Below are 26,619 nucleotides of genomic sequence, written 5' to 3' on the forward strand. Positions count from 1 at the left end.
GAGCCTGGTAGGCTACAGTCTATGGGGTCACAAAGAGTAGGACACAACTGAGCAACTTCACTTTCACTTGGTGTAAGTAAAAACTGAATATATCTGTTCAAACCTAAGAGCTATAAAATGAAGTATTATTATATATTTTGGAGAAAATTCCCTAACCATAAGTCTTTGATTATTAGTATATGCTTGCATATAAATTATAATTATTAATAAAAATATATACATACCTAATTGTTCAATAATACTTGAAACCATCCCAAGAGGCTTTAATTCAATATCTTCAGGCAGAACAACAGTGAGTTCTTCAACAGAAGGTAGTTCCTGTAATACAAAAAAGCAGTAATCTTCCACCAGCTTCAAGGACTTAATTTTTTTTTTTTTTAAAAGATGGCTTCCATGTAGTATGCTGTTTCTGTTTCTGAGATGTAACATTAAGTATTTTTCATCTCTTGGATCTCGTCCTTTCTAGTGTCTGAACATTTCTCCTCTCTCCAACATCTCCCCACCTAAGTGATTCAAGAGATCTAGTATCTACACCCTAACCGATAATGCAGACCTAAATACCACTCTAGATTTTTCCAATCGACTTGAACAAGAGACCATCCTAAAAGAGACAATATAAAATAACTCCCAGAGACATTCCACTTGAAGAGAATTAATTCTATTGGCTCTGATTTCTCCACAGAAGAGTTCTCTGATCTGTCTTAATGTGGTTAGTTAATTAATTTGACTATGACTAAACAATTTAACAGAGGAACAGCTAACTTTTCTGAGGCTGTGTGAAAGAAAGATGAATTTCTGGTCTCTTCAAGACAAAATACATAATTCCTTGAAATGATGTAGTAAGTTTCAGCTCAAGAAGCTGTGAAGCTGTTACCTGATTATCTTCTTCCCTGTCTAGGTTAAAACCAAATTTCTTTACATTCTGACCCAGGTGCTGTTTGTCAGTTGTACAGAAACTAGATATTGAAGTGGAGAGGATATTGAAAAAAATCTAAGAAAGCAGACCTTAGGTTTTAAATTAAATAAAAAGAGCTTTCTGTTCACCTTTGTCAAATGATCACAACTGACTCTCCCAAGTAAAGTTTTTCCCTAAGAAGGGCTTAAAGGAAAGTGCAAAGAGCCTACTAATGGTATAGTAGGGTTAAGTCTGGGAGAGAAAAAATGACTTTTGGAGAACTGTTAAAAAAGACAGGAAAACCTAAATCATACAGAGCATTTTAGATGAGTGTATCTCAGATACTCATTTTCCTCTACAGGATCTCCAGTCCAGGCTTTTAGCAAAAACAAGACTGGGAGCTGACTGTGGCTCAGATCATGAACTCCTTATTGCCGAATTCAGACTTAAACTGAAGAAAGTGGAGAAATCCACTAGACCATTTAAGTATGACCTAAGTCAAATCCCTTAGGATTATACAGTGGAAGTGAGAAATAGATTTAAGGGACTAGATCTGATAGATAGAGTGCCTGATGAACTATGGACGGAGGTTCTTGACATTGTACAGGAGACAGGGATCAAGACCATCCCCATGGAAAAGAAATGCAAAAAAAGCAAAATGGCTGTCTGGAGAGGCCTTACAAATAGCTGTGAAAAGAAGAGAAGCAAAAAGCAAAGGAGAAAAGGAAAGACATAAACATCTGAATGCAGAGTTCCAAAGAATAGCAAGAAGAGATAAGAAAGCCTTCCTCAGCCATCAATGCCAAGAAATAGAGAAAAAGAACAGAATGGGAAAGACTAGAGATCTCTTCAAGAAAACTAGAGATACCAAGGGAACATTTCATGCAAAGATGGGCTCAATAAAGGACAGAAATGGTATGGACCTAACAGAAGCAGAAGATATTAAGAAGAGGTGGGAAGAATACACAGAAGAACTGTACAAAAAAGATCTTCATGATCCAGATAATCACAATGGTGTGATTACTCACAGCAAGACATCCTGGAATGTGAAGTCAAATGGGCCTCAGGAAGCATCACTATGTACAAAGCTAGTGGAGGTGATGGAATTACCGCTGAGCTATTCCAAATCCTGAAAGATGATGCTGCAGAAGTGCTGCACTCAATATGTCAGCAAATTTGGAAAACTCAGCAGTGGCCACAGGACTGGAAAAGGTAAGTTTTCATTCTAATTCCAAAGAAAGGCAATGCCAAGGAATCCTCAAACTACTGTATAACTACACTCATTTCACATGCTGGCAAAGTAATGCTCAGAATTTTCCAAGCCAAGCAACAACAGTACATATACTAAGAACTTCCAGATGTTCAAGCTGGATTTAGAAAAGGCACAGGAACCAGAGATCAACTGCTAAAATCCACTGGATCATAGAAAAAGCAAGAGAATTCCAGAAAAATATCTACTTCTGCTTTATTGACTACATAAAACCCTTTGACTGTGTGGATCACAACAAACTGTGGAAAATTCTTAAAGAGATGGAAATACAAGACCCATATATAAGAAACACATATACAGGTCAAGAAGCAACAGTTAGAACCGAACACGGGACAACAGACTGATTCCAAATTGGGAAAGAAGTACATGAAGGCTGTATGTTTTCACCTTGCTTATTTAACTTATATGCAGAGTACATCATGCGAAATGCCAGGCTGGATGAAGGAAGCACAAGCTGGAATCAAGATTGATGGGAGAAATATCAATAACCACAGATACGCAGATGACACCACCCTCATGGCAGAAAATGAAGAACTACAGAGCCTCCTGATGAAAGTAAAAAGAGGATTGTGAAAAGGCTGACTTAAAACTCAACATTCAAAAAACAAAGATCATGGCATCTGGTCCTAACACCTCATGGCAAATGGGGAAACAATGGAAACAGTAAGAGACTTTATTTTCTTGGGCTCCCAAATCCCTGCTGTGGTGATTGCTGCCATTAAATTAAAAGACACTTAATTCTTGGGAGAAAAACCATGAAAAACCTAGACAGCATATTAAAAAGTAGAGACACTACTCTGTCAACAAAGGTCCGTCTACTCAAAGTTATGGTTTTTCCAGTAGTCATGTATGGATGTGAGAGTTGGACCATGAAGAAGGCTGAGCTCTGACAAACTGATGCTTTAGAATTGTGTTGGAGAAGACTCTTGGGAGTCTCTTGGACTGCAAGGATATCAAACCAGTCAATCCTAATGGAAATCAATCGTGAATATTCATTGGAAGGACTGATGCTGAAGATCCAATACTCTGGCCACCTGACTGGAAGAGCCGACTCATTAGAAAAGACCCTGATGCTGGGAAAGACTGAAGGCAAGAGAAGGGGATGACAGAGGATGAGATGGTTGGATGGCATCACCGACTCAACTGACATGAGTCTGAGCAAACTCTGGGAGATGGTGAAGGACAGGGAAGTCTGGCATGCAGCAGTCCATGGGGTCAGAAAGAGTCAGACACAACTCAGCGACCGAACAACAGCAATGCAACCACACAAGGATGAAAACTGCTTGCTATTTCACCAAATTACAGTAAGGTATAGAGCAAAATCTTTCATTACTTTTAGACTGTAACAAAGTCTGCTGGTTAAATAAAGCTAAGAGTTTGTAGATAGAGGAAAGGAAGAAAAGCAGAAATGCTATGAGATCTTTTATGGAAACCTCCGAACCAGGTAGGAGGGCAGATCACATGCCAGTAACACTTAAGACACAAATCAATGCTATTCTCAATAAATATATGCTATTTTGACTACAAAATGGAAGGTTCCTTAATTTGTATTTTCTATAAGGAGGAATAAAGGCCCATGCAATATAATTACGTTTTGATCCAAACCAAAACTCTGATACTGTTTTCATCGTTTTTAACTTTAAATATAGAAGTTACATATGTTCCTTTTTTTTTTAATAAAAACTTCAGTAGTACAGAAGAATACAAAAATATTTAAAACATGAACAGCAAATAAATTTAAAAAATAAAAAGCAAAAAAAAAAAAGCAAAAATCTCCCCTATCCTATTCCTTTCAACCTTGTTCCAATTCCTCTCCATAGACAGCTGTTAACAGATTTTCAAATATGTTTACTAGGCAGACACAAACTTTACATTTAACTTTAATATGTCTCATTCAAATAAAATATCCATATTGTAATATAAGCTATCCTTTTCATGTTATATCTTGCACGTCTTTCTACATCAAAAATAAGTATCTATTTTATTTAAACTCTTATGGTGTTCCACTATATAAATGGACTATAACTTAGTATACCAATCATCCTATATAATAATAATCTGCACAGCTTTAATTTTTATTATTACACAAAATGATGCAATGAACATTCAATACATATGTTTGTGTAACTCTCATGATAAATTCTTCTAAGTGAAACTGCTAGATTCAAAGGTATAAACATTTTTAATTTTGACAAATACTGCTAAATCTCCTTTCAAAAAGGCTGCATCAATGCACACTTCCATGAATGATGTATGAAGAGATTTTCCTATTATCGATGTCATCACTCAGGAGCAAACTTTAAAGCCCACCCAACAGGTCCAAAATAGTATCCTGCCTTAAATCCAAATTTCTTCATTAATCAGGACAACATGATTCCTGGCTATCTGAATGTATTTATGAATTGTTTGTATACTTTACATATAGTTCTTCTGAAAGGTTTATCTTTTTATCAGTTTGTAAGAAAATTTGGGGTCTTTAAGAACATTTGCCCGTTATCAACTATACAGCAAATATCCATTCCCTTATCTCCCAAATATATCAATCTTTTCCTTTTTTCTGATTTTAACCCTGTATCACATTTATGAAGACCTCTATAACAAGATCACGTTTGAAACATTGTTGCTGTCCTTACTTTGCTGCTGCTGCTAAGTCGCTTCAATCGTGTCTGACTCTGTCTGACCCCATAGATGGCAGCCCACCAGGCTCCGCCGTCCCTGGGATTCTCCACGCAAGAACACTGGAGTGGGTTGCCATTTCCTTCTTCAATGCATGTAAGTGAAAAGTGAAAGTGAAATCGCTCAGTTGTGCCTGACTCTTAGCGACCCCATGGACTGCAGCCTACCAGGCTTCTCCATCCATGGGATTTTCCAGGCAAGAGTACTGGAGTGGGTTGCCACTGCCTTCTCCTTCCTTACTTTAGTTTCACTTTTAAAATTATATGTATGATGGAGAGAGTGACATGAAAACTTACATTAGCATATGTAAAACTGCCAATGGGACTTTGCATTCTGTCTCAGAGAACTCAAACAGGGGCTCTGTATCAACCTAAAGGGGTGGGATGGGGAGGGAGATGAAAGGGAGGTTCAAGAGGGAGGGGACATACGTATAACTATGGGTGATTCATGCTGATGCTTGACAGAAAACAACAAAATTCTGTAAAGCAATTATCCTTCAATTAAAAAATTAATAATAAATAAAGTACTCTTATCAAAAAATAAAATTACATGAACACAATATCATGCTGAAATTCATGTCTAGTGCTTTTCTTGTGTAGTCACTCTATTATCATATTTTCAAAAAAATAAGTTCTCCTACTTTTCAATATTAGCACATTGTATTTTGAACTGTTCAAATAACTATGGTTGGTATGACTACAATACAAATGTCAAGCAAGTGTGATGATTGTGGGCTTGTATCTCTATCAGGAATGTTTCAAATGTCAAGCATAAGAATGAATTTTGATTGGGATTTTTTTTTTAATAAGGTTAAGAAAGGTATACATATATTCCTATTTTTGTGTCTCTTTTTTAAGTGAGACATGATGACTGTTAAACTTTACCAAATGCCTTTTCATCATCTTTTGAGATTATTATCACATAAATCACTCTGAGTTGAGCATGTCAAACTATACAGGGTCTGACAGAGTCCTGACATCCTGCTTCAAGGATGTCTGTGAGACAGGCAGCAAGAGAGACAAGGCAAGGTAAATAAAGCCAGACTATTTGCAGTGAGGTGGGGACTTACACCTGTGTTCAAAATACAGGCTGGCAGGCTCCCTGAACTGTTACTACCCCATTTTCAACCTATGTATTAATAAAACAGCAAGTTTTGCCTACTAATGGGAAGGATTTCTGATCTCACATAGAACCAAACTTAGAATACAGATATCATACTTCTAATTCCAGCTCACTGACCCCAGGACTCTGAAATGTGGAAATATATACAGTTTTCTGTGATTCCTACACAAGGCCAATGAAGGCATTCAACTGCTTCTTGATGGTAAAAGACCCTACCTATAAAAGCGATATGCATGAAGTCTCTTATCACAAATGCTCTACAAAACACAAAAGGTATGTATAGTACATATAACTTAAGAGATAAATGGAATCAGCCTATTACAATTCCAGGTTAACAGCCTGTTTTGGAATTTGCTTTTGAAAGTCTAGTTAAGCCAACCAGTATATTTGCTTTGGAAATGGCAGATATTCTGGAAATGGAATCAATGGAGAAAAGAGATATTTGTCCTTTTCAAATAAGCATGCTAGGAAACAAGGGATAAAAGATAAAGGGGGCAAAAATCTCCCAAACTCCCTCAACAATTCATCCAAGGGATGTGCTTTCCATGAAGATTTTTGACAGGTTTGAAGGCATAATTTTAGAAGGTTCAAATGGAAAGCTTCTCGGACTGCAATGTCACACCGTCAACATAAAATCCTGTCTCAACATGTAGATAGATGTCTCAAGTTATCTTAACTTCCCTAACCATTAAGCTGAAGAACTGCACCACCACCAAGCCTAGTCAGTCTTTATCAAATTATCCTGTGGTTTTGTTTTCTTGTGAATATATTAATGTCTAACATACTATTATTTTACCAGCTTAAAATCTATGTCCCAAACTAGACAACAAATCCAACAAAAACTAGGACGAGGTCTGCCTTGCTTCTTACTATGGTAAGAACAATGACTATCACAAAGTATTTACTAAATGATATTTAGTATATATCACAAAGGTATTTAGTATATATTTATTACATGAATTGACTTAGCTCAACAACCCAAGCTAAAAACAAATAAACAAACAAAAAATTTAAATTGGAGTTTTTCAGTCAAAGCACAAATCAGATAATGAAACTACAATTCTTAAAATTCAAAAGAGAATCCTCAAGGAATGAAAAGGATCTCAACCCAGCCTTCTCAAAAAGAAAGTAAAAAAGGGTGGCTTCCAATTAAGCTTCACTGCACAGAACTGACACACAGATACCTCAGGTTTGCAGCAGCAAGTATTATTGTAGCCAGGAGAGTAACTAATACAGCAGTTGCCCTGGTACAAAATTCAATCTGCTTAGTCTCATAACCTCCTTCAAATAAAAACCAAAACTTTGTTTTCCACAAGTGGAGAAAGGATGTGTATGTGTGATAGAGACGAGGAGAAGCACACTCCAGTGACAAAGAACAAAAGAAAGGGACCAAAACACACAGTAAATGACACTAGTGCCTTGCCAGTGGAGAGTATATAGAGTCAGAGATGAGACACGTAACAACGACAAACCAAAAGGCTGAGGGCAGACATGATGAGGGAAATCCAGGCCCTTTATCATATAAACAAAACCGAGTCTCATGAAAACAAAAAGTTAGAAACCTATTTACAGCTAGTTAGGAAGATTAAAGCATGAGCCTGGTTTACCTATGACCCTCATAGAAAGATTAATGAGTGAGTGGGAAAGACTCCTACTCTGCTTATCTAACACAAGATGTTTATTAATTTGATTATTTAAATTTAATTAATTAAAATTAAATAAAATTTACAATGCAGTCTTCAGGAGCACTAGCCACATTCAAGTGTTCTGTTGCTGTGGTATAAAGACAGGGTTAATATAACAGGACATGTCCATCACTGCAGGAGGACTGGCTGGATAGCACTGCTTTACACTCTCATACATCCAAAGAGCCCTCCATTACTAAATATATACCCAAGTATAAGCGGACCATCTATTTTTAGCCATTAATACAAGTATAATTTTAGGACCACATTCTAACAGTATGCACCATATTAGGTCTTGACGTTAACCTGAATACCTGGGAAATGAAGGTGTGTGATCAATTTTTGTCATTATTGTTATTTGCTACTTTCCAAAATTAAAAAGAAACTAACAACTTATTTTGGATATATACAATCTGCAGCTAAATATAAATATCTATGCTTTCATGCGTGCTTAGTTGCTAAGTTGTGTCTGACTCTTTGTGACCCCATGGACTCTAACCCACCAGATTCCACTGTCCATGGGATTTTCCAGGCAAGAATGCTGGAGTGGGTTGCCATTTCCCACTCTGGGGGATTTTCCTGACCCAGGGACTGAATCCACATCTCCTGCATTGGCAGGCAGATTCTCTACCACTGAGTCACCAAAAATAGGCATAGCATTCAGCAAAATGCTGAAAGTCAACATACTAATGAAATCCAATCCTCTACTTCTGGCGCATCTACAGATCCAAATCAAAGGCTTTATTAAAGGGCAACAGAGGGTTTCTTACAATAATGTAGGAAAGCTTAAATTAGATGACAGAATCATCTTTCACCATTACAAATTATGCTCATTACTCAAAAACCAAATAATCGGGAAGTTCAAATGATCAAATTCCAGTGCTGTGAAAAAGTCCTAAGCAGGAACTGAAAAACAGAGCTGACTAGACTCCATCTGATGCCAGATCTGAATCTGCTCTTCCTCACTCACTGCATCAGGAAAGTCATTTTTGGGTTATCAGTTTTCTTATCTATCTATAAGTAGTGAGAAACTAAGCAAAAAAAAAAAAGTTCTCAACAATTCATACAAGTGATTAATAGTACAATTTTTAAAAATGTTTAACAGCATGCAATCAAAAAGACAGAATATTAATACAGAAATTACATAACAGACTTGAATAAAGTTACTCTGATTCTGAAGAACAGATGTTATGATCTTCAGCTACGGCATTAAAGAAATGCAAGGTCCCAACCACATCTCAAGTAACTGTGAAAGATCAACAACAGTCTATCATTGCTCAGTTAAACAAAATATTCAAATGTGTAGCATCTAACATTAAAATTCATCCTATTAAAAATTAAACTGTAGATACGCCAGTCAAAAAATGGTGTCTAAGACTTTCATCAGAAAAATGGAAGGAGCTAATCAGTCAGAAATGGCCCTCTGAAAAAACAACAATATCTTACAATGGCCCTGACTTCCCTAGCTCAAGGAAGGCTTATCACTGGGGGAGGGGGGAAAAAATCAGTAATTCATGATCTTTTCAGGTAAAATTATCTAAAGAACCTTGTTTTGGGTTTTCACTCACAAACACAGAAAAAGGGCAGCAAATAGTGAGAAAGAAATCAAACATTCCAAATGGCAACTAACCCATTTGATGCCAGTTTGGGGAGAACTTTAAAAACTGAGGAAAGTGGAACAAAACTATCCCACCACTCTCTCCTGTTAGCCAGGAGCAGAGGACTGCACGTGGCAGCCAACTGTGTCTCCAGCCAAGCTGGAGTCTTCTTTACAGACATTGGTCTTTATCCTCTAAAACAGCCACAACTCACTCATTAAAATCTACAGGGGTCAGGGAACTTAACAGAATGTTTTTCTGTAATAATGATCATATACATGTATATACAGAAGACACATATGGGTACTCTACTGAATATATTAGTATTTATCCAGGATCATTTGTGCTTCATAGAAGCTTACTGAAGTAACTGTGCAATGAAGTACAAAATTTTAATTTTTAAAAAAATGTGAGCACTGTTTTTAAAAAGCACCAAATATTACTGAAAACCTACCTCCTTTCAAGTATATAAGCCATTTAAATATCAGGCATTTTGAGAATAATATTAAAAAGTGTCATCAACAGTCTTAAGGTACGATATGATAATTCCACATATACTAGACTCAACAAAAGCTGAAGCTAAATAAGGTCTACACTTTTAGGACAAAACTTTTAAATCAAGTTAGGCCCTGAAAACACCGTAGTCAATCAATGATATTAAGAGTAGAACAAGGTGCAAGACAATTTCAAGACTGTGAGAAGTAAAAAAAACTGAAATAATCCACTGTAACTTCTGATCACTTCAGGTGGCCTAGGTATTTCCAGATCCTCACATTAGGAAGTTTCATGATACGGGTCTTCACTGTCACAATCAGAAAAACTGTACTCACCCTAATTACAACTACACAAAGTGCCAACCTAATTACACTGCATAATTATATTGCCTACTGTATACTCCATATAATATATAATATAGGCAGTCTCTAAATTATGAAAGTAAATTTACCAAGAGTTACCTACAAGTACTTAAATGTTTTTCTTGGTCATGCTATATTACACACATAAATACACATTATCTCTAATGCAGTATTATTCATGTTTTATCCCCATAAACACTGCAATCATAATTTTTAAATATGTAACTTCAGGTTTTCAGAAGAGAAAACAATGGGCACTAATTTATACAATTAACTTCTGATTAAGACTTAGAAATGTCACAATCCTATAAATGTCCTTATGATTCTAAATCTTCATCACATCTAATTTATTTGAAAGAAGAGTTGAGGACATTCTCAACTGAGAACTGAGAGAAAATTCTTCAAAAAGAATCTAATTTTCCAATTCATTGAAACACTTCATAAACCCTATGTGGTTTAAATGTAGTTCCAAAACTGTAATATGTGTGCTGCTTTATGTTTATTGTATAGATTATATATAAATCTTCTCCGCTTTCAAGTGTTTATGTTTTAAAAGAATGATTCCCCTTGGTTAACTTTAAGTCCTATACTGCATTCCTGTACTAAGTAAAGAGATGATTACAACTACTCTCCTTTCCAATGTGTCTATGGCTGACCAATCCCTCTTTCCTCCTCTTCCTCGCAACTTTTTTAAATCAGGTTATAACAACATCTTGTCACCCCAAAGGACCGCTGCAGCTCTGTTTAACTCTAAAAGGACAATCTTGAGGTCACTTCACTTTAGTTCCCACCTACTTACAAATATAGATCTGCAATAGTTAGTAGGTAGATCATCAGGATCTAACTGTCCAACAATAGAAACGATTTAAAAAGTTAGATCCAGGAAGGCAACATTCCTGCTTAACAGACTAAAGAGGTAAAAGTTAAGCTCAGCATGCCTAAACAAAAGGTAACAGAGTTTTGCCAAGAGAACACACTGGTCATAGCAAATACTCACTTCCAACAACACAAAAGACGACTCTACACATGGACATCATTACATGGTCAATACTGACATGAGACTGATTACACTCTTCACAGCCGAAGATGGAGAAGCTCTATACAGCCAGCAAAACAAAACCTGGAGCTCAGTGTGGCTCAGATCATGACCTCTTTATTGAAAAATTCAGGCTTAAATTGAAGAAAGTAGGGAAAACCACTAGACCATTCAGATATGACCTAAATCATCAAATCCTGTATGATTATACAGTGGAGGTGACAAATAGATTCAAGGGATTAGCTCTGGTAGACAGAGTGCCTGGAGAATTATGGGCAAACTAGGTTCATAACATTGTACAGGAGGTGGTAACCAAACTCATCCTCAAGATAAATAAAGGCAAAATGGTTGTCTGAGGAGGACTTAAAAATAGCTGAGAAAAGAAGAGATGTGAGATGAGGAAAGATATACCCCACCGAATGCAGAGTTCCAGAGCACAGTAAGGAGAGATAAGAAAGCCTTCTTAAATGAACAATGAAAACAAAGAAGAAAACAACAGAATGGGAAAGACTATCAATCTCTTCAGGAAATTTGGAGATAAAAAGAGAACATTTCATGCAAACATGGGCACAAGAAAGGACAAAAACAGTACGGACCTAAGAGAAGCAGAAGATATTAAAAAGAAGTGGCAAGAATACATAGAAGAACTATACACAAGGGTCTTAATGACCTGGATAACCACGATGGTGTGGTCAATCACCTAGAGCCAGACACTTGGGAGTGTGAAGTCAAGTGGGCCTTAGGAAGCATCACTACAAAGCTACTGGAGGTTATGGAATCCCAATTGAGCTATTTAAAATCCTAAAAGATGATACTGTTAAAATGCTACACTCAGTATGTCAACAAATTTGGAAAACTTAGCAGTGACCCCAGGACTGGAAATGGTCAGTTTCCATTTCAATTTCAAAGAAAGGCAATGCCAAAGAACATTCAAAGTACCAGTTGTGCCCATTTCACATGCTAGTAAGATAACGCTCCAAATCCTTCAAGCTAGGCTTCAACAGTACTTGAGAACTTTCAGATGTACAACCTGGTTTTAGAAAAGGCAGAGGAATCAAAGACCAAATTGCCAACATTCCTTGGATCATGGAAAAAGCAAGGGAATATGAGAAAAAAATATATTTCTGCTTCACTGACTACGCTAAAGCCTTGGACTGTGTGGATCACAACAAACTGGAAAATTCTTAAAAGAGATAGGAATACCAGACCAACTTACTTGTCTCCTGAGAAAACTGTATATAGATCAAGAAACAACAGTTAGAACCAAACATGGAACAACAGACTGGTTCAATATTGGGAAAGTAGTATGTCAAGTTTGTATGGTGTCACCCTACTTACATTATGTGAAATATAGGCTGGATGAATCACAAGCTGGAATTAAGATTGCCTGGAGAAATATTAACAACCTCAGATATGCAGATGATACCACTTTAATGGCAGAAAGCAAAGAGGAATTAAAGAGCCTCTTGATGAATGAAAAAGGAGAGTGAAAAAGCTGGCTTAAATCTCAGTATTCAAAAACCAAAGATCATGGCATCTGATCCCCTCACTTCATGGCAAATAGGGAAAAACTGGAAACAATGACAAATTTTATTTTGCGGGGTTCCAAAATCACTGCAAATGATGAGTGCAGCTAAAAGACGCTTGTTCCTTGGAATAAAAGCTATGAGGAACCTCCACAGCATATTAAAAAGCAGAGACATCACTTCACTGACAAAGGTCCATATAGTCAAAGCTATGGTTTTTCCAGTAGTCATGTATGGATGTGAGAGTTGGACCATAAGGAAGACTGAGCGGCAAAGAATTATTTGATGCTTTCGAACTGTGGTTCTGCAGAACTCTTCAAAGTCTCTTAAGACGCCAAGGAGATGAAAACAGTGAATCCTAAAGAAAATCAACCCTGAATATTCACCGGAAGGACTGATGCTGAAGCTCCAATATTTTGGCCACCTGATGAGAAGAGCTGGCTCACTGAAAAAGACCCTGATGCTGGGAAAGACTGAGGGCAGGAGGAGAAGCGGGCAAAAGAGGATGAGATGGTTAGATAACATCACCAACTATGAATTTGAGCAAATTCTGGGAGATAGAGAAGGACAAGGAAGCCTAGCGTGCTACAGTCCACAGGTCACAAAGAGTGGGACGTGACTTAGCATCTGAACGACAACAAATGCCTCAACAATAGGAAACAGTCCAGAATATAAGAAACTTTATGAAGAGTTAGGCCATAACACCAGTAAAGCTGGTCTTTGTTCTAAAGATCTCACAGATGTATCACAAACTCTGAAACTGGTACTAAATATTTGATCCATTTGAATTTATGCACACCTTTTTGCAAAGACAACACAGGATATTTCACTGGTTTTCTTCAGAATTTCATTAGGAAATTAGAAGACTACACACAGCAAACAGTTCCACTGCACAGCCCTGCTGCCTGAGAAGATACACACCAGTAGACCTACAAAGGCACATTCAATACCAGCTAGAGCTACTTTTCACTTTCATGCATTGGAGAAGGAAATGGCAACCCACTCCAGTGTTCTTGCCTGGAGAATTCCAGAGATGGGGGAGCCTGGTGGGCTGCAGTCTATGGGGTCCCACAGAATCGGACATGACTAAAGCGACTTAGCAGCAGCAGTAGAGCTACTTTATGTAACAAAGGAGGGGGCTTGTCCCAGGAAGCATGAACTGTCATCTGAAAAAAGACAAATTCAAAGCTAAGTAATAGGACTGTCTCAAAAGTCAGCAAAGAATATGGTATGAATAGCCAGTTCATGGAGAAAGTGAGAGTAGAACATATCAAATTTTCTACAGAGCCAGGAACAAGAAACCCAAGTGCAAGCTAGAGGTAAAATGATTGAATCTACAGGCAAACAGAAGTGAGTCAGCAAATAAAACGACACTCAGAGCTTTGAGAATGCCAGGAAGCACATACAAGAAACAGCACAGCCATCCTCAATAGCTACCTTGGTTCCCAGTGGCTTTCCTAGCCAAGTAAGTTTACAGTACATCTCCTTCTCCTAATGTAATCTGGTCTCTGTTGCAGCTCCAAGAGTCCAACCTATGTCATATGTGATTAACTGCTTCCACGTATTTCCCTCTTTCCCTCCACAGAAGATAAATGTTATTACTGACTGAACAACAGCTGCCATGTTCTAAGCCTCCCCTTCCCATGAACGCATCCCTTGTGGTTTGTATGTGGCTGATACTACCCATACTCTTCAAAATTCACACCCTTTCGCACTCCCTTTCTGTCACTTATCACATACACTCCCACCCTCACACTCTCCCATTCGCTTTCTCTCATTTACACTTTCCTATACACCCTCCACATGAGAGTATAGGAGTGACCATGCAACTCATGTCCAGGCAATCAGAATACCCATCTCACTAGCTTCAATTATTTGTTCAGACCCATGAACCAGGCTCCCAGTAAACCAATCCGAGTTCTGTTCACGACGTTCATTCAGGAGTATCAGAGGCCCAGCCACCAGCCACGTGCAGAAACATCTTCTGAATAACAAAGAGTAGATCCTAAAGACAATGAGTACTTGAAGCCACACCATTCTTGAAATTCAGGGCCAAGTCATTCTCTTCCCTTGACCTTGAGAGCCCAAGTCCCAAAAGAGTCCTCATATACTCTTCTACAGCCCTAAAGATTTACAGCAGACCAGGGAACTCATTCCTCTACATATCTCCAAAACCATATGTAGGAGTAGGAACTTCTAGTACATTTGCTTTCTAATCCTAAGAATGTAAAATAGTGTGAGGAGCTAGTTAAGAATTCAAAATTTAAAAAAAAAAAAAAAAAAAGGCTACGATTGCCCCTTCCATCCTTCCCAAAGATCCTTCAGAACTAGCACAAAAAGGAAGACACCCTCTCACTATTTCAAGTTTTAAAAACTAATATATTTTCCCCAGCAAAAAAAGGAATTTTGATATGAGCTAAGCATACATTCACACAATTCAACAGCACTTCCAGCACTTCTCCCCGTCATTTACTGTCTGCCTCTCCAGTAGGTGTATTTAGAATAGAAACCAGATGGGTCTTGTTTCTGGCACATGGCAGGCGTGTTGTAATAGTTTAAACATGAGTGAATGTCACATGCCCACTCACTCACCCACTCCACAAGTCACATATTACTCTTGACTGACAACCCGATATCTGAAAAGCACTCTGCTGGGCACTACATGAGCCACAAAGATCAGCTATGAACCAGTCCTCAAAAATGTGGACACAGACTCTTTTTGACTTTCTGATGAAAATATGGGCACTCTATCCAGAAAAATACCTAAATAAATTGACTAAGATTTTGCATTAAATTTCAAGAATTCCCAAGGGAAGAATTTCAGATCCAGTAGGATAAATAAGAAAATGAAACACGTGTACACACCAAAGTACCATGATCCTTTATTTGTTGATTCTTATATTCTAAGAGAGATTTAAGTAGAAAAGTGATTAAGATACAGGGACAAGACCAAACAAATCTGCCAATAACTTCAGAAAATAATCATAAGTTGGGAGAGCCTCTGTGTAAAAAACCACTGAGATTAAGGTCGGCAGTATGAAAACATAAATCACTGATGAATTCACAAATTCCAGGGTTCCCTCAATACACAAGGCATAACTGAGATAGAAAATTCCTTATTACAAGTAGAGAAAAAGGAAATAATCGATCCAGTATGGTCATGAAAAGGTTCCTGAATGTCTCTAGGCTTTAAAAATTTCTCTCAAATTTTGCTTTACTACTTCACTGGTTTAAGCGTTTTATAACTATAATTAGGGACCACTAAATTTCTTAAAAACATTAACAATAATTAAAAGTACACGTGGGAGTTGTAAAAAAAAAAACCATATGGCAATACAGCCCATACTGTGAAATTCTGAGAAGACTTTCCTCTTATACCATAAGGCTTCAACAAGACTATCATTAACCTCCTAGGAACAGCATACAGTCTAAGAGGAAATAACCATGCATTCAAATGCCAATAAATATCTATCCACAATAAACAAGTTTTCTCCAACTGTAATAATGATAACGCTCCAAAAACTTCCAGTAAACAGAAATCCTCAAAAGTGCAACAGATCTAATTTTACTTTCTATTTCTCCAAATGCAATTGATTAAAAAAACAGTTTCAACTGCTACTGAACTAAAGTTTCTCTGAGTTTTGGACCCCTTCCCAAAAAAAGAATTGTACATCTTACAATCTTTAGGGAAGATAAGAATGAAAGGCAGCAAGCTAAACTAGATGCCCAGCACATTATCAAAAGTTAGCATTAGAAACAAACCTGAAAAATTATTCAGAATCAATTCTTTCTTTCACTTAAGAAAGCCAAGGCATGGCACAAGTATGACCAGTAAAAGTTGAGAGTGGTCTTCAAATTCATGGAGCAGATACAGGCCAAATGAAATGATAACAGTATCATAAAATATTTCAGAACATATAAATTAAGTTTAGTAACAAATCTAAGTACTTACACTAAGAAGTAACTCATCTTTTGTTTTAAGAGGAAAATTCTTATTTTCCTTCTCAACTAGTAAGTCATCTTCTCCATCTGACAGAACTGGAGGAAGGGACATACGAGAGGAAGACGATGAAGACGATGATGAGGAAGAGGAGGAGCTTGAACTATCGGAATCTGTTTCACTATAGAGAAGAAAAAGTTGAAAACGATACAAAAGCATTATTACAATGGTATTAAAATATGACTATTCAACTAGAAAATATCTGCGTTACTAGATGTTTATCATTGCTGGTATAATTCAAAGGCTAGCATTTTGAAATTGACTATAGTGTTTGGAAAGCACTCTAATCAACTGATCACAAACCCTGCTCTAACCCAAACCCTCTTTTTACAACTGTCTCTTATGTGATGCATCAGTCTGAAGCACGTGACAAATCAGTGACCAAAGAGAATTCTGGGCCAGGCACCTGTCTTATTAGTCACCAAGGATCAGATCAATTAAGCAAAGAGACTTGCTTCTCAGTCTTCAATTTGGAAACTTTTCCAAGTTACCATCCATGCTGAACACTCCGCTCTCTGAAAACCCCTTTAGCCCTTGACTTCCACAACAGTTCTCAGAGCCAAAAACTATCCTCTTAGCTTGAACTGTTCACTGGTACCCCCTTCAGCTCCTTTTATGTGCTGTTTCTACAAGTCCCATACTCATCTCTTCTCTCCGGTACTCTTTCCATGTATAACCTCCAATGAGTTCAATCATTACCAATGTGCAGATAACTGCTAAATCTTCAGTCTTGATATCCCTAAGCTCCACCCCTAAACTCTTAATAGCTGCCAAATTAATGACCTACAAACTCACAAGTTAAAAACAGTACATTCTCCCTACTAATTCTGTTTTTCTCTTTCAGTTTCTCTTGTATTTCACTGTTTAGTCCTGAATCCAGTCACTAGAGGTAGAAACCTTGGAACTGTATCAAAGTATTGCATGCTCAGTCAATGATGAAATTGGTAAACATGACTCCTATTCCACTAGAAAAATCTAAATACAGAGTGCTACTAGCTGATGTTAGGGAATTAGGGTTCATTCTACTACAGCTGATAATGACATGGTTGTTATGTAAAAAATATTTTATCAGAAATGCACAGTAAAGAATTTACAGGAAAGGTGGCATGCTGTCTGATACTTGTTTTAAAACTATCAAGTTAGAAATGTTAGGTAAAACAAAGTTAAGGGGACTTCCCTGGTGCTCCAGTGATGGGGAATCCACCTGCCAATGAAGGGGCCATGAGTTCAATCCCCTGTCCAGGAGGATTCCACATGCTGTGGAGCAACTAAGCCCAGTGTACCACAACTACTTAGTTTGCACACCTAGAGTCCACGCTCCGCAAGGAGGCCACCACAATGAGAAGCCCACCTACCACAATCAAGCAGCGCCCGCCCCTCCAACCTCGCCTAACTAGAGGAAAGCCATGCCTGCACAACACAGCCAAAAATAACTAAATAAAGCTAGGAAATAATGGAAACTGTGAAACTTGGTGATGGCTATGTGTACAGTCATTATATTACTCTGAGTCTGAAAATGTCCACAATAAAAAGTTTGAAGTAGGGTGGGATAGGGTGGGAGGGAGGTTCAAGAGGGAGGGGACAAACGTATACCTGTGACTGATTCACGTCAATGTACCGCGGAAACCAGCCAACACAACATTTTAAAGCAATTGTCCTTCAATTAAAAGTAAATAAATTTAAAAATACATATCCAAAAAAAAGTTTAAAGTAAGTTTTACCTGTAATCTGATGTTCAAATTTACATTTCCATACCTAAATTGTCCTCCTACTGCTTCCCTGACATCTTCAATTTGTTGACAGTGAAACCTCAAATTAACTGTCTAAATTTAACATTCCTATTGGTTTACAGCCCCCATCCCAGAAAGGTTTCTCCCCATCTCCGTAAACAGCACCGCCATACACCCAGTTGATGCCCCTCTTCATAGGCCACATCTATTGGCGATCCAAATCGGGAAAGTTTCAAAATATTCAATCCAAACACCGTCACACGGTGGACTAATACAACGTCTTTCCCATTGCTTTCACACTAAGCCAACCACTCTGCTTTCACTCTTGAACACACAGTTCAGTTCCTTCTCCACAGAGTAAACCATTAAAATGCTAACTTGAGCATGAAAATCATCTGCTTAAAATTCTTCAAATTTCTCTAGCAGTTAGAATGAAAATTAACATGGCCTGAGGGTCCTACCTGGTTGGGTTCTACAACAAGTGCCTTGCTTGTTCCTTCCTTGTAATTTTCAACAACTCTCTTTTTTTTTTTTTTACTTCATTTTTCGTCCCTCTCACCAGAATGTAAGGCAAGGATCGTGTGTATATTGTTCACCGACACAGCATGGCATAAAACACACTCAAACACTTGCAGACAAGATTCAGCGTGGTTCAGTGAACTCTCCTCCCACCACAGAACTTTCCTATATAAAAGACAGGAGGTAGGGCTGGAGAAGCCTCAAAAGCTACGCAAAGCACGTAGTAATAGTTGAATCACTTTCCTCTAATTTCATGAAAAATTCATCACCAGAGAAATTCTACTACCAAAACTGTCAGGAGTCAATCTGAAAAGAAACAAAAATCCTTTATCTGATGCCCCATTTATCTGGTTCAACCAGCAAGAGTACACACTAAACTTGAGAAAAAGATTTGCCACAAACCTTAAATTATAACCCCCAAGGCCATACCACGTCGAGTGGTCACCGGAATAAGCCCCCACTCTCAGGTTTTCTACGTTCTAACTGCAAACGACAAACTGTCCACAGAGGGCTCTCGGACCGCCAGCCTTAGAGGTGGGGCCCCGACAGCCTCGCTCCCTCCCGGGGACACTGCAGACGCGGCAAGGGACGCGCCCCGGCTCCCGCGCCCTCCTGCCTCCTTGGCCCCGGCCTCCCGCTACCAGAGCCATCCCCACGTGCCCGGCCGCCGGGGGCACGACCTGTCCGAGTCCGAATCTGAGTCGGAGTCCGAGTCCGACGTCTCCAGGCCGCTCCCTTCCAGAGGCGGCCCCGGGAGCGACGGCGGCAGGAGTTGAGGCGACGGTTCGCCCGCAGACTCCGGGGCCCCCTGGTCTGCCGGCGGCGCTGCGACCGGAGCGGGGCCCGGGGCCGGCGCGGCCACCTCCTGGCTAATTCCGACGCCGGCGCCACCGAATTTCAGTGTCTGCAGCTGAGCGGCGGAGGCCTCCACCACCTCCATGGCGCAAACTTAGGACGCTCGCGCCGGGAGGCTCACCACCTCGCCGACAGCGGCCGCGGAAACGAAGCACAGGCCCGCTTCACGCGCCGCTCTGATAACCACACGCGGGGCCGTCCGGAGACGCGCCCCCGCTGCAAACGCAGCGGCACTTCCGGGAAGCGTGTGACGTAACGGAACGCAACGGCGATCCCTGGGGCGGGGCGATCCGGAGGCCTTTGCACGCGGAGCCGAGCGGTCCTAAAGCCGCTGATTTCCCTGCGTCCTGGGAAACGCTGCTCACTGTGAGAGGCCAGGTGGAGAGACATTCCCGCTGCTAGATCTGGGGCGGTTACACGGAGGCTGAGATGGGAAGGAGGGATGGCAGGACTGGAAGACGCCTGATGGGGCGAGGCCCTGCAGATTGGAAACTTGAGTCAGGAAGCTTTGAACCAGCACTTTGAACCAACAGCAGTGGACAGGCAACAAACACAATGACCATCCATCCCCAAAATTACAACTCATATTTTTGTTTGTTTGTTTTCTCCAAAGCGCTCCCAACTTAAAGAGCGCTAATCGTGGGGGAAACATGTTGCTGCCTGTTGGTGTTTTAGTTGACACTTTCGTAGAAAGGGTGGAATGGGGGTGAAATGAGTAATGGCCTGAGAAACCGTTATTCTAGGTCTTAAGGGAGGCAAGCAAGAAGTTCTTAGGATTGAAGAAGAGGTAAGAATTTTCTTGTTTTCCTGTTAGAACTTCAGTTTGAGGCTTTAGCCCCTCAGATAATAATAAATAGTAATCATTGTGACCATTTAGTAAGCGTGCGTATGTGCCAAGGACTGCCTAAGACACTATCAGTATTCACGCAGTTTCATTATGTGCCGTCCACAGTGCCAGACCTTCATAGAAATTACAAGAGTAATACATTGTCGCTAGTTTTAAGGAGTTTACCATTTAGTTGAAATAAAAAGGTCAATGCACAGGAGATAGAGATATTTGAAATGTGGAATAGAATTTGCTAGTTCAGCAGTGATAGAAAGTTAAAGACTGACATGATGTATCGTAGAAGTCTTCCAAGTAGAAGCAGGAATTTAAAGTTGAGGTACTACTTGCTAAAACAGTGATTAAGCACAAATTAAGCTCAGTATGTCCAGCTGAATTGACCTGTGCTTGAATCTTAGCTCTACCATTGCCATGTTGGTGTAACTGATTTGGGAAGGAAAGTCTGACATAACTAAATTTCATTTTCCTTATCTATAAAATGGAGGTAAAAATACTATCTCAATTTTGTTGTTGTTCAGTTGCTCAGTCGTGCCTAAGCTCTTTGCAACCACATAGACTCCAGCAGGCCAGGCTTCCCTGCCCTTCACTATCTTCTGGAGTTTGCTCAAACTCATGTCCATTGAGTCAGTGATACCATCCTTAAACCATGTCATCACTGTCTCCCCTTTCTCCTCTGCACTCAGTCTTTGCCAGCATCAGGGTCTTTTCCAATGAGTCAGCTCTTCACATCAGGTAGCCAGAGTATTGAAGCTTCAGCTTCAGCATCAGTCCTTCCAATGAAAATTCTGGGTTGATTTCCTTTAGAATTGACTGGTTTGATCTCCTGGCAGTCCTAGAGACTCTCAAGAGTCTTCTCCAGCACCAGAGTTCAAAAGCAATCAATTCTTCCCCTCTCAGCCTTCTTTTATGGTCCAACTCTCACATCCATACATGACTACTGGAAAAACCATAGCTTTGACTATATGGACCTTTGTGGGCAGAGTGATTGATGTCTCTGCTTTTTAATATGCTGTCAAGTTTCCTCATAGCTTTTCTTCCAAGGAATAAACATCTTTTAATTTCATGGCTGTAGTCACCATCTGCAGTGATTTTGGGGCCCAATAAAATAAAATCTGTTGCTGTTTCCAATTTTTCCCCATTTATTTGCTATGAAGTGATAGAACTGGGTGCCATGATCTTAGTTTTTTGAATGCTGACTCTTAAGCCAGCTTTTTCACTCTCCTCTTTCACCTTCATCAAGAGGCTCCTTTTTGCTTTCTGCCATTTAGGGTGGTGTCATCTGCATATCTGAGGTTCTTGATATTTCTCCTGGCAATCTTGATTCCAGCTTGTGATTCATCCAGCCAGGCATTTTGCATGATGTACTCTGCATGTCAGTTAAATAAGCAGGGTGACAATATACAGCCTTGAAGTTCTCCTTTCCCAATTTTGAACCAGGCCATTGTTCCATGTCTGGTTCTAACTGATGCTTCTTTAGCTGCATGCAGGTTTCTCATGAGGCAAGTAATGTGGTCTTGCACTCCCATCTCTTTAAGAATTTTACACAGTTTGTTGTGATCCAGACAGTCAAGACTCAAGTATCTCATTTAGTTCATATGAATATTTTTAATTAAGGTTTTATACAAAAGAATGGCATGTGTCATATACATGTTTAGTGCACAAAATTCCATGAAAAATAGACTAATACATGGATATGAATAAAATGATGCTTCAGTGACAATGATCTTGAGGATCTATGCAGTATAATTTTAAGCAGAGAACAAATTTGGGTCAGAGGGATCCTCCAGTTAGCCAAAAAAGTCTTGAGTTTTTCCAGGAATTGAGTGTTGAAAGTCTTAATGAACGATACAGTCAGTGAAATAGAGTAAAGGAAATCCCAAGCATCAGAAGGATCAAAGTACTCTAAACTGTCTAACTGAGAAAACTGGCAAGAAGTTGGCTTTACTAATAAACATGAAGGACTTGGAACAAGATAATGAGTTTGTGATATTGAATTTGAGGAAAAACTGGACAATTGAAAAATACCCATAGTCCTTTGAGGGGAATTGAATAGAAAGGTCAAGACCAGAAGCCTAGGTTTAGGAACAATCCAGACACCTATTTGTTCACTCAGTGATCATTTACTTACTAGTGTGCCCATGCTTACATCATGAACTGGGCAAATAGAAAGGTGATTTAAACACAGGCCCTGCCCTTAACTAGCTAACACTTTAGTAGAAAAGACAAGTTGAAAACAAGGGATAAGTACTTTAGTAGAGAACTGTATTGTAGCACAGGCATGCACTACAGAAGACAGATAAACCAAAGTAATACTAAACAGAAAACAATAGAGAGTAAAGAAGGCTTTACAATGAGTATGGCAAATGAACTGGAAGTTTAAAGAGAACCAGGAATCGAAGAAAGTAGATATCATATTGATGTTGATCTGAAAGAAATGACTGATATTTCTTCAGCAAAGATGGATCAGGATCAGCAGAGAATTGTAATTCTGGATCTGCAAAAAAGGCAAAATGGTTGTCTGAGGAGGCCTTACAAATAGCTGAGAAAAGAAGAGAAGTGAAAAGCAAAGGAGAAAAGGAAAGATATATCCCTCAGAATGCAGAGTTCCAAAGAATAGCAAGGAGAGATAAGAAAGCCTTCCTCAGTGATCAGTGGAAAGAGAGGAAAACAATAGAATGGGAAAGACTAGAGATCTCTTCAAAAAGTTTAGAGGTACCAAGGAACATTTCATACAAAGATGGGCACAATAAAGGACAGAAATGGTATGGACATAAGAGAAGCAGAAAATATTTGAAGAGGTGGCAAGAATACACAGAAGAACTGTACAAAAAAGAGCTTAATGACCCAGAAAACCATCATGGTGTGATCACTCACCTAGAGTCAGACATCCTAGAGTTTGAAGTCAAGTGGACCTTAGGAAGCATCACTATGAACAAAGCTAGTGGAGGTGATGGAATTCCAGTTGAGCTATTTCAAGTCCTAAAAGATGATGCTGTAAAAGTGCTGCAATCAATATGCCAGCAAATTTGGAAAACTCAGCAGTGGCCACAGTACTGGAAAAGGTCAGTTTTCATTCCAATCCCAAAGAAAGGCTACGCCAAAGAATGTTCAAACAGTTGCACTCATCTCACACATTAACAAAGTAATGCTCAAAATTCTCCAAGCCAGACTTCAATAGTACATGAACTGAGAACTTCAGATGTTCAAGTTGGATTTAGAAAAGGCAGAGGAACCAGAGATCAAATTGCCAACATCTGTTGGATCATTGAAAAAGCAAGAGAGTTCCAGAAAAACATCTACTCCTGCTTTATTGACTAGGCCAAAGCCTTTGACTGTGGATCACAACAAACTGTGGAAAATTCTTAGAGATGGGAATTCAAGAGCACCTTATCTGTCTCCTGAGAAAGGTGTATACAGGTCAAGAAGCAACAATTAGAACTGGACATGGAACAATAGACTGGTTCCAAATTGGGAAAGGAGTACGGTAAGACTGTATTTTGTCACCTTGTTTATTTAATTTATATGCAGAGTACATCATGCAAAATGCTGGCTGGATGAAGCACAAGCTGGAATCAAGATTGCTGGGAGGAATACCAATAACCTCAGATATGCAGATGACACCACCCTTATGGTAGAAAGTGAAGAAGAACTAAAGAGCCTCTTGATGAAAGTGAAAGAGAAGAGTGAAAAATCTGGCTTCAAACTCAACATTCAAAAAACTAAGATCATGGCATCCAATCCCAATGGGATCCAACCAGTCAATCCTAAAGGAGATCAGTACTGAATATTCATTGGAAAGACTGATGCTGAAGATGAAGCTCCAATTCTTTGGCTGCCTGATGTGAAGAACTGACTCATTAAAAAGACCCTGATGCTGGAAAAGATTGAAGGCAGAAGGAGAAAGGGACGACAGAGGATAATATGGTTGAATGGCATCACTGACTCAATGGACATATGTTTGAGCAAGCTCTGGGAGTTGGTGATGGACAGGGAGGCCTGGCATGCTGCAGTCCATGGGGTAGCAAAGAGTCGGACATGACTGAGTGACTGAACTGAACTGATGTTATCAAGAGTGTAGACACTGGAGATCATCTGAAGTGCTATGTCATCTGCAAAGGTTTGGTGACAAACTTCCAACAGGCTTAGTCTGGATATCTTGGGAAACTTGTCTCATCCAGTGTCATCTGTTTCAGCTCCAGGAAATCTCTACTTTGAAGTCACCAGAGTACATGCAGCTCCAGTCAGGGTTCTGGGCTTCCTGTAGGTGTGTCATGTGGATCCAGGAGTCTGCCCTGCAGTTTGGCTCCACAAGACTTGATAAGCAATACCTGATAGTAACCTTTCCACCGAGGTTGAGGAGTGTTCTACTAGAGCTTCCCCAACAGATGAAGTCTTCAGTTTCTACTAAGCGTGAAGCTTAGGGTTTTTGTCTCTCAAGGGCACACTCTGAAAATGTTGTTCTACCAAAACATGGCTATTTTTAATAGAAGCAAGTAGCCTTTATACTATTGGAGTTTCTCCCCTTTATTAGTTAGGGCTCACAAGAAGCAGGCGGAGAAGGCAATGGCACCCCATTCCAGTACTCTTGCCTGTAAAATCCCATGGATGGAGGAGCCTGGTAGGCTGTAGTCCATGGGGTTGCTAAGAGTCAGGCACGATTGAGCGACTTCACTTTCACTTTTCACTTTCATGCATTGGAAAAGGAAATGGCAACCCACTCCAGTGTTCTTGCCTGGAGAGTCCCAGGGATGGGGCAGCCTGGTGGGCTTCCATCTATGGGGTTTCACAGACTCAGACACGACTGAAGCAACTTAGCAGCAGCAGCAGCAAAAGAAGCAGGAGCCAAGGTGCATCGGGCATCCTCTGACCATCCTCGAAGCTGAGTGTCCAAAGCAAGTGGATCTGAACTTTAGAAGGACCAACAGCAATGCTTGTGGCCAAAGGAGTTGGAGTACCTCTATAAATGCTGCCAACTGAGTCTTCCAGTAATGCCTTTAATGTGTTAAACCGAGGGCTGAGGAAAGCACACTGAAAGTGCTGAAAAACTGGCAAAATAGCACAGACTTGTCAAAGTACCTGGCTGGTACAATGGGTTGCTCCATCACTATGAAGTCTGAGAGGAGTTCCTCAGGTAGGGGTACAAAGGACCTTAGCCACAGAAGAGGCAGTAGCCTGTCTGCAAAGGAAGGCTTCAGTGCAGTGTGAAAACATACACTCCATGACTAAAAATATTTCTATCCATAAGACAAGGAAGTTATGTGAAATTCATTTTCCAGACCTTGAATTGTCCATTGAAGTGAAGTTGCTCAGTCATGTCCGAGTCTTTTGCAACCCCATGGACTGTAGCCTACAAGGTTCCTCTGTCCATAGAATTTTCTGGGCAAGAGAACTGGAGTCGAATGCCATTTCCTTCTCCAGGGAATCTTCCTGACCCAGAGATTGAACCCAGGTCTCCCACATTGCAGGCAGACACTTTACCATCTGAGCCACCAGGAAATTGTCCGTGAGGTAGTTTAAAATGTCTAAGACCAATATGAACAGGCTTCCCTGGGTGGTAATTTGGACAAGTGGAACAACTAAGTTCAGCTCAATTCAGTCGCTCAGTCATGTCCGACTCTTTGCTACCCCATGGACTGCAGCATGCCAGGCCTCCCTGTCCATCACCAACTCGCGGAGCTTGCTCAAACTCATGTCCATCTAGTCAGTAATGTCATCCAACCATCTCTTCCTCTGCTGTCCTCTTCTCCTCTGCCTTCAATCTTTTCCAGCATCAGGGTCTTTTTAATGAGTTAGTTCTTCTCATCAGGTGGCCAAAGAATTGGAGCTTCATCTTCACCATCAGTCCTTCCAATGAATATTCAGGACTGATTTCCTTTAGGATTGACTGGTTGGATCTCCTTGCAGTCCAAGGGACTCTCAAGAGTCTTCTCCAACACCACGGTTCAAAAGCATCAGTGCTTTGGTGCTCAGGTTTCTTTATAATCCAACTCTCACATCCATACATGA

The 26,619-nt window shown here is 39.7% G+C and overlaps 1 protein-coding gene and 1 pseudogene across 3 annotated transcripts in view; one reads left to right on the plus strand and one right to left on the minus strand.

Moving 5' to 3' along the window:
• Nucleotides 1–20,000, minus strand: part of NAF1 (nuclear assembly factor 1 ribonucleoprotein) — a 115,345-nt gene extending 95,345 nt beyond the window's left edge. For 2 of the 3 annotated variants that reach the window (XM_070371926.1, XM_070371925.1), the window contains exons 1-3: nt 19,595–20,000; nt 16,618–16,786; nt 225–318 (exon numbers count right to left, since the gene is read on the minus strand). In XM_070371926.1, the coding sequence (XP_070228027.1) occupies nt 225–318; nt 16,618–16,786; nt 19,595–19,854 (523 nt within the window). In that variant the 5' untranslated portion in view covers nt 19,855–20,000. The remainder of the gene's footprint in view (nt 1–224; nt 319–16,617; nt 16,787–19,594) is intronic. The other variant, XM_005892192.3, reaches the window with a different exon arrangement.
• Nucleotides 20,001–21,091: 1,091 nt separating this feature from the next.
• Nucleotides 21,092–26,619, plus strand: part of LOC138988261 (craniofacial development protein 2 pseudogene) — a 31,251-nt pseudogene continuing 25,723 nt past the window's right edge.

The sequence above is a fragment of the Bos mutus genome, chromosome 6 (genome assembly GCF_027580195.1).
Source record: "Bos mutus isolate GX-2022 chromosome 6, NWIPB_WYAK_1.1, whole genome shotgun sequence".
Taxonomy (NCBI): Eukaryota; Metazoa; Chordata; class Mammalia; order Artiodactyla; family Bovidae; genus Bos; species Bos mutus.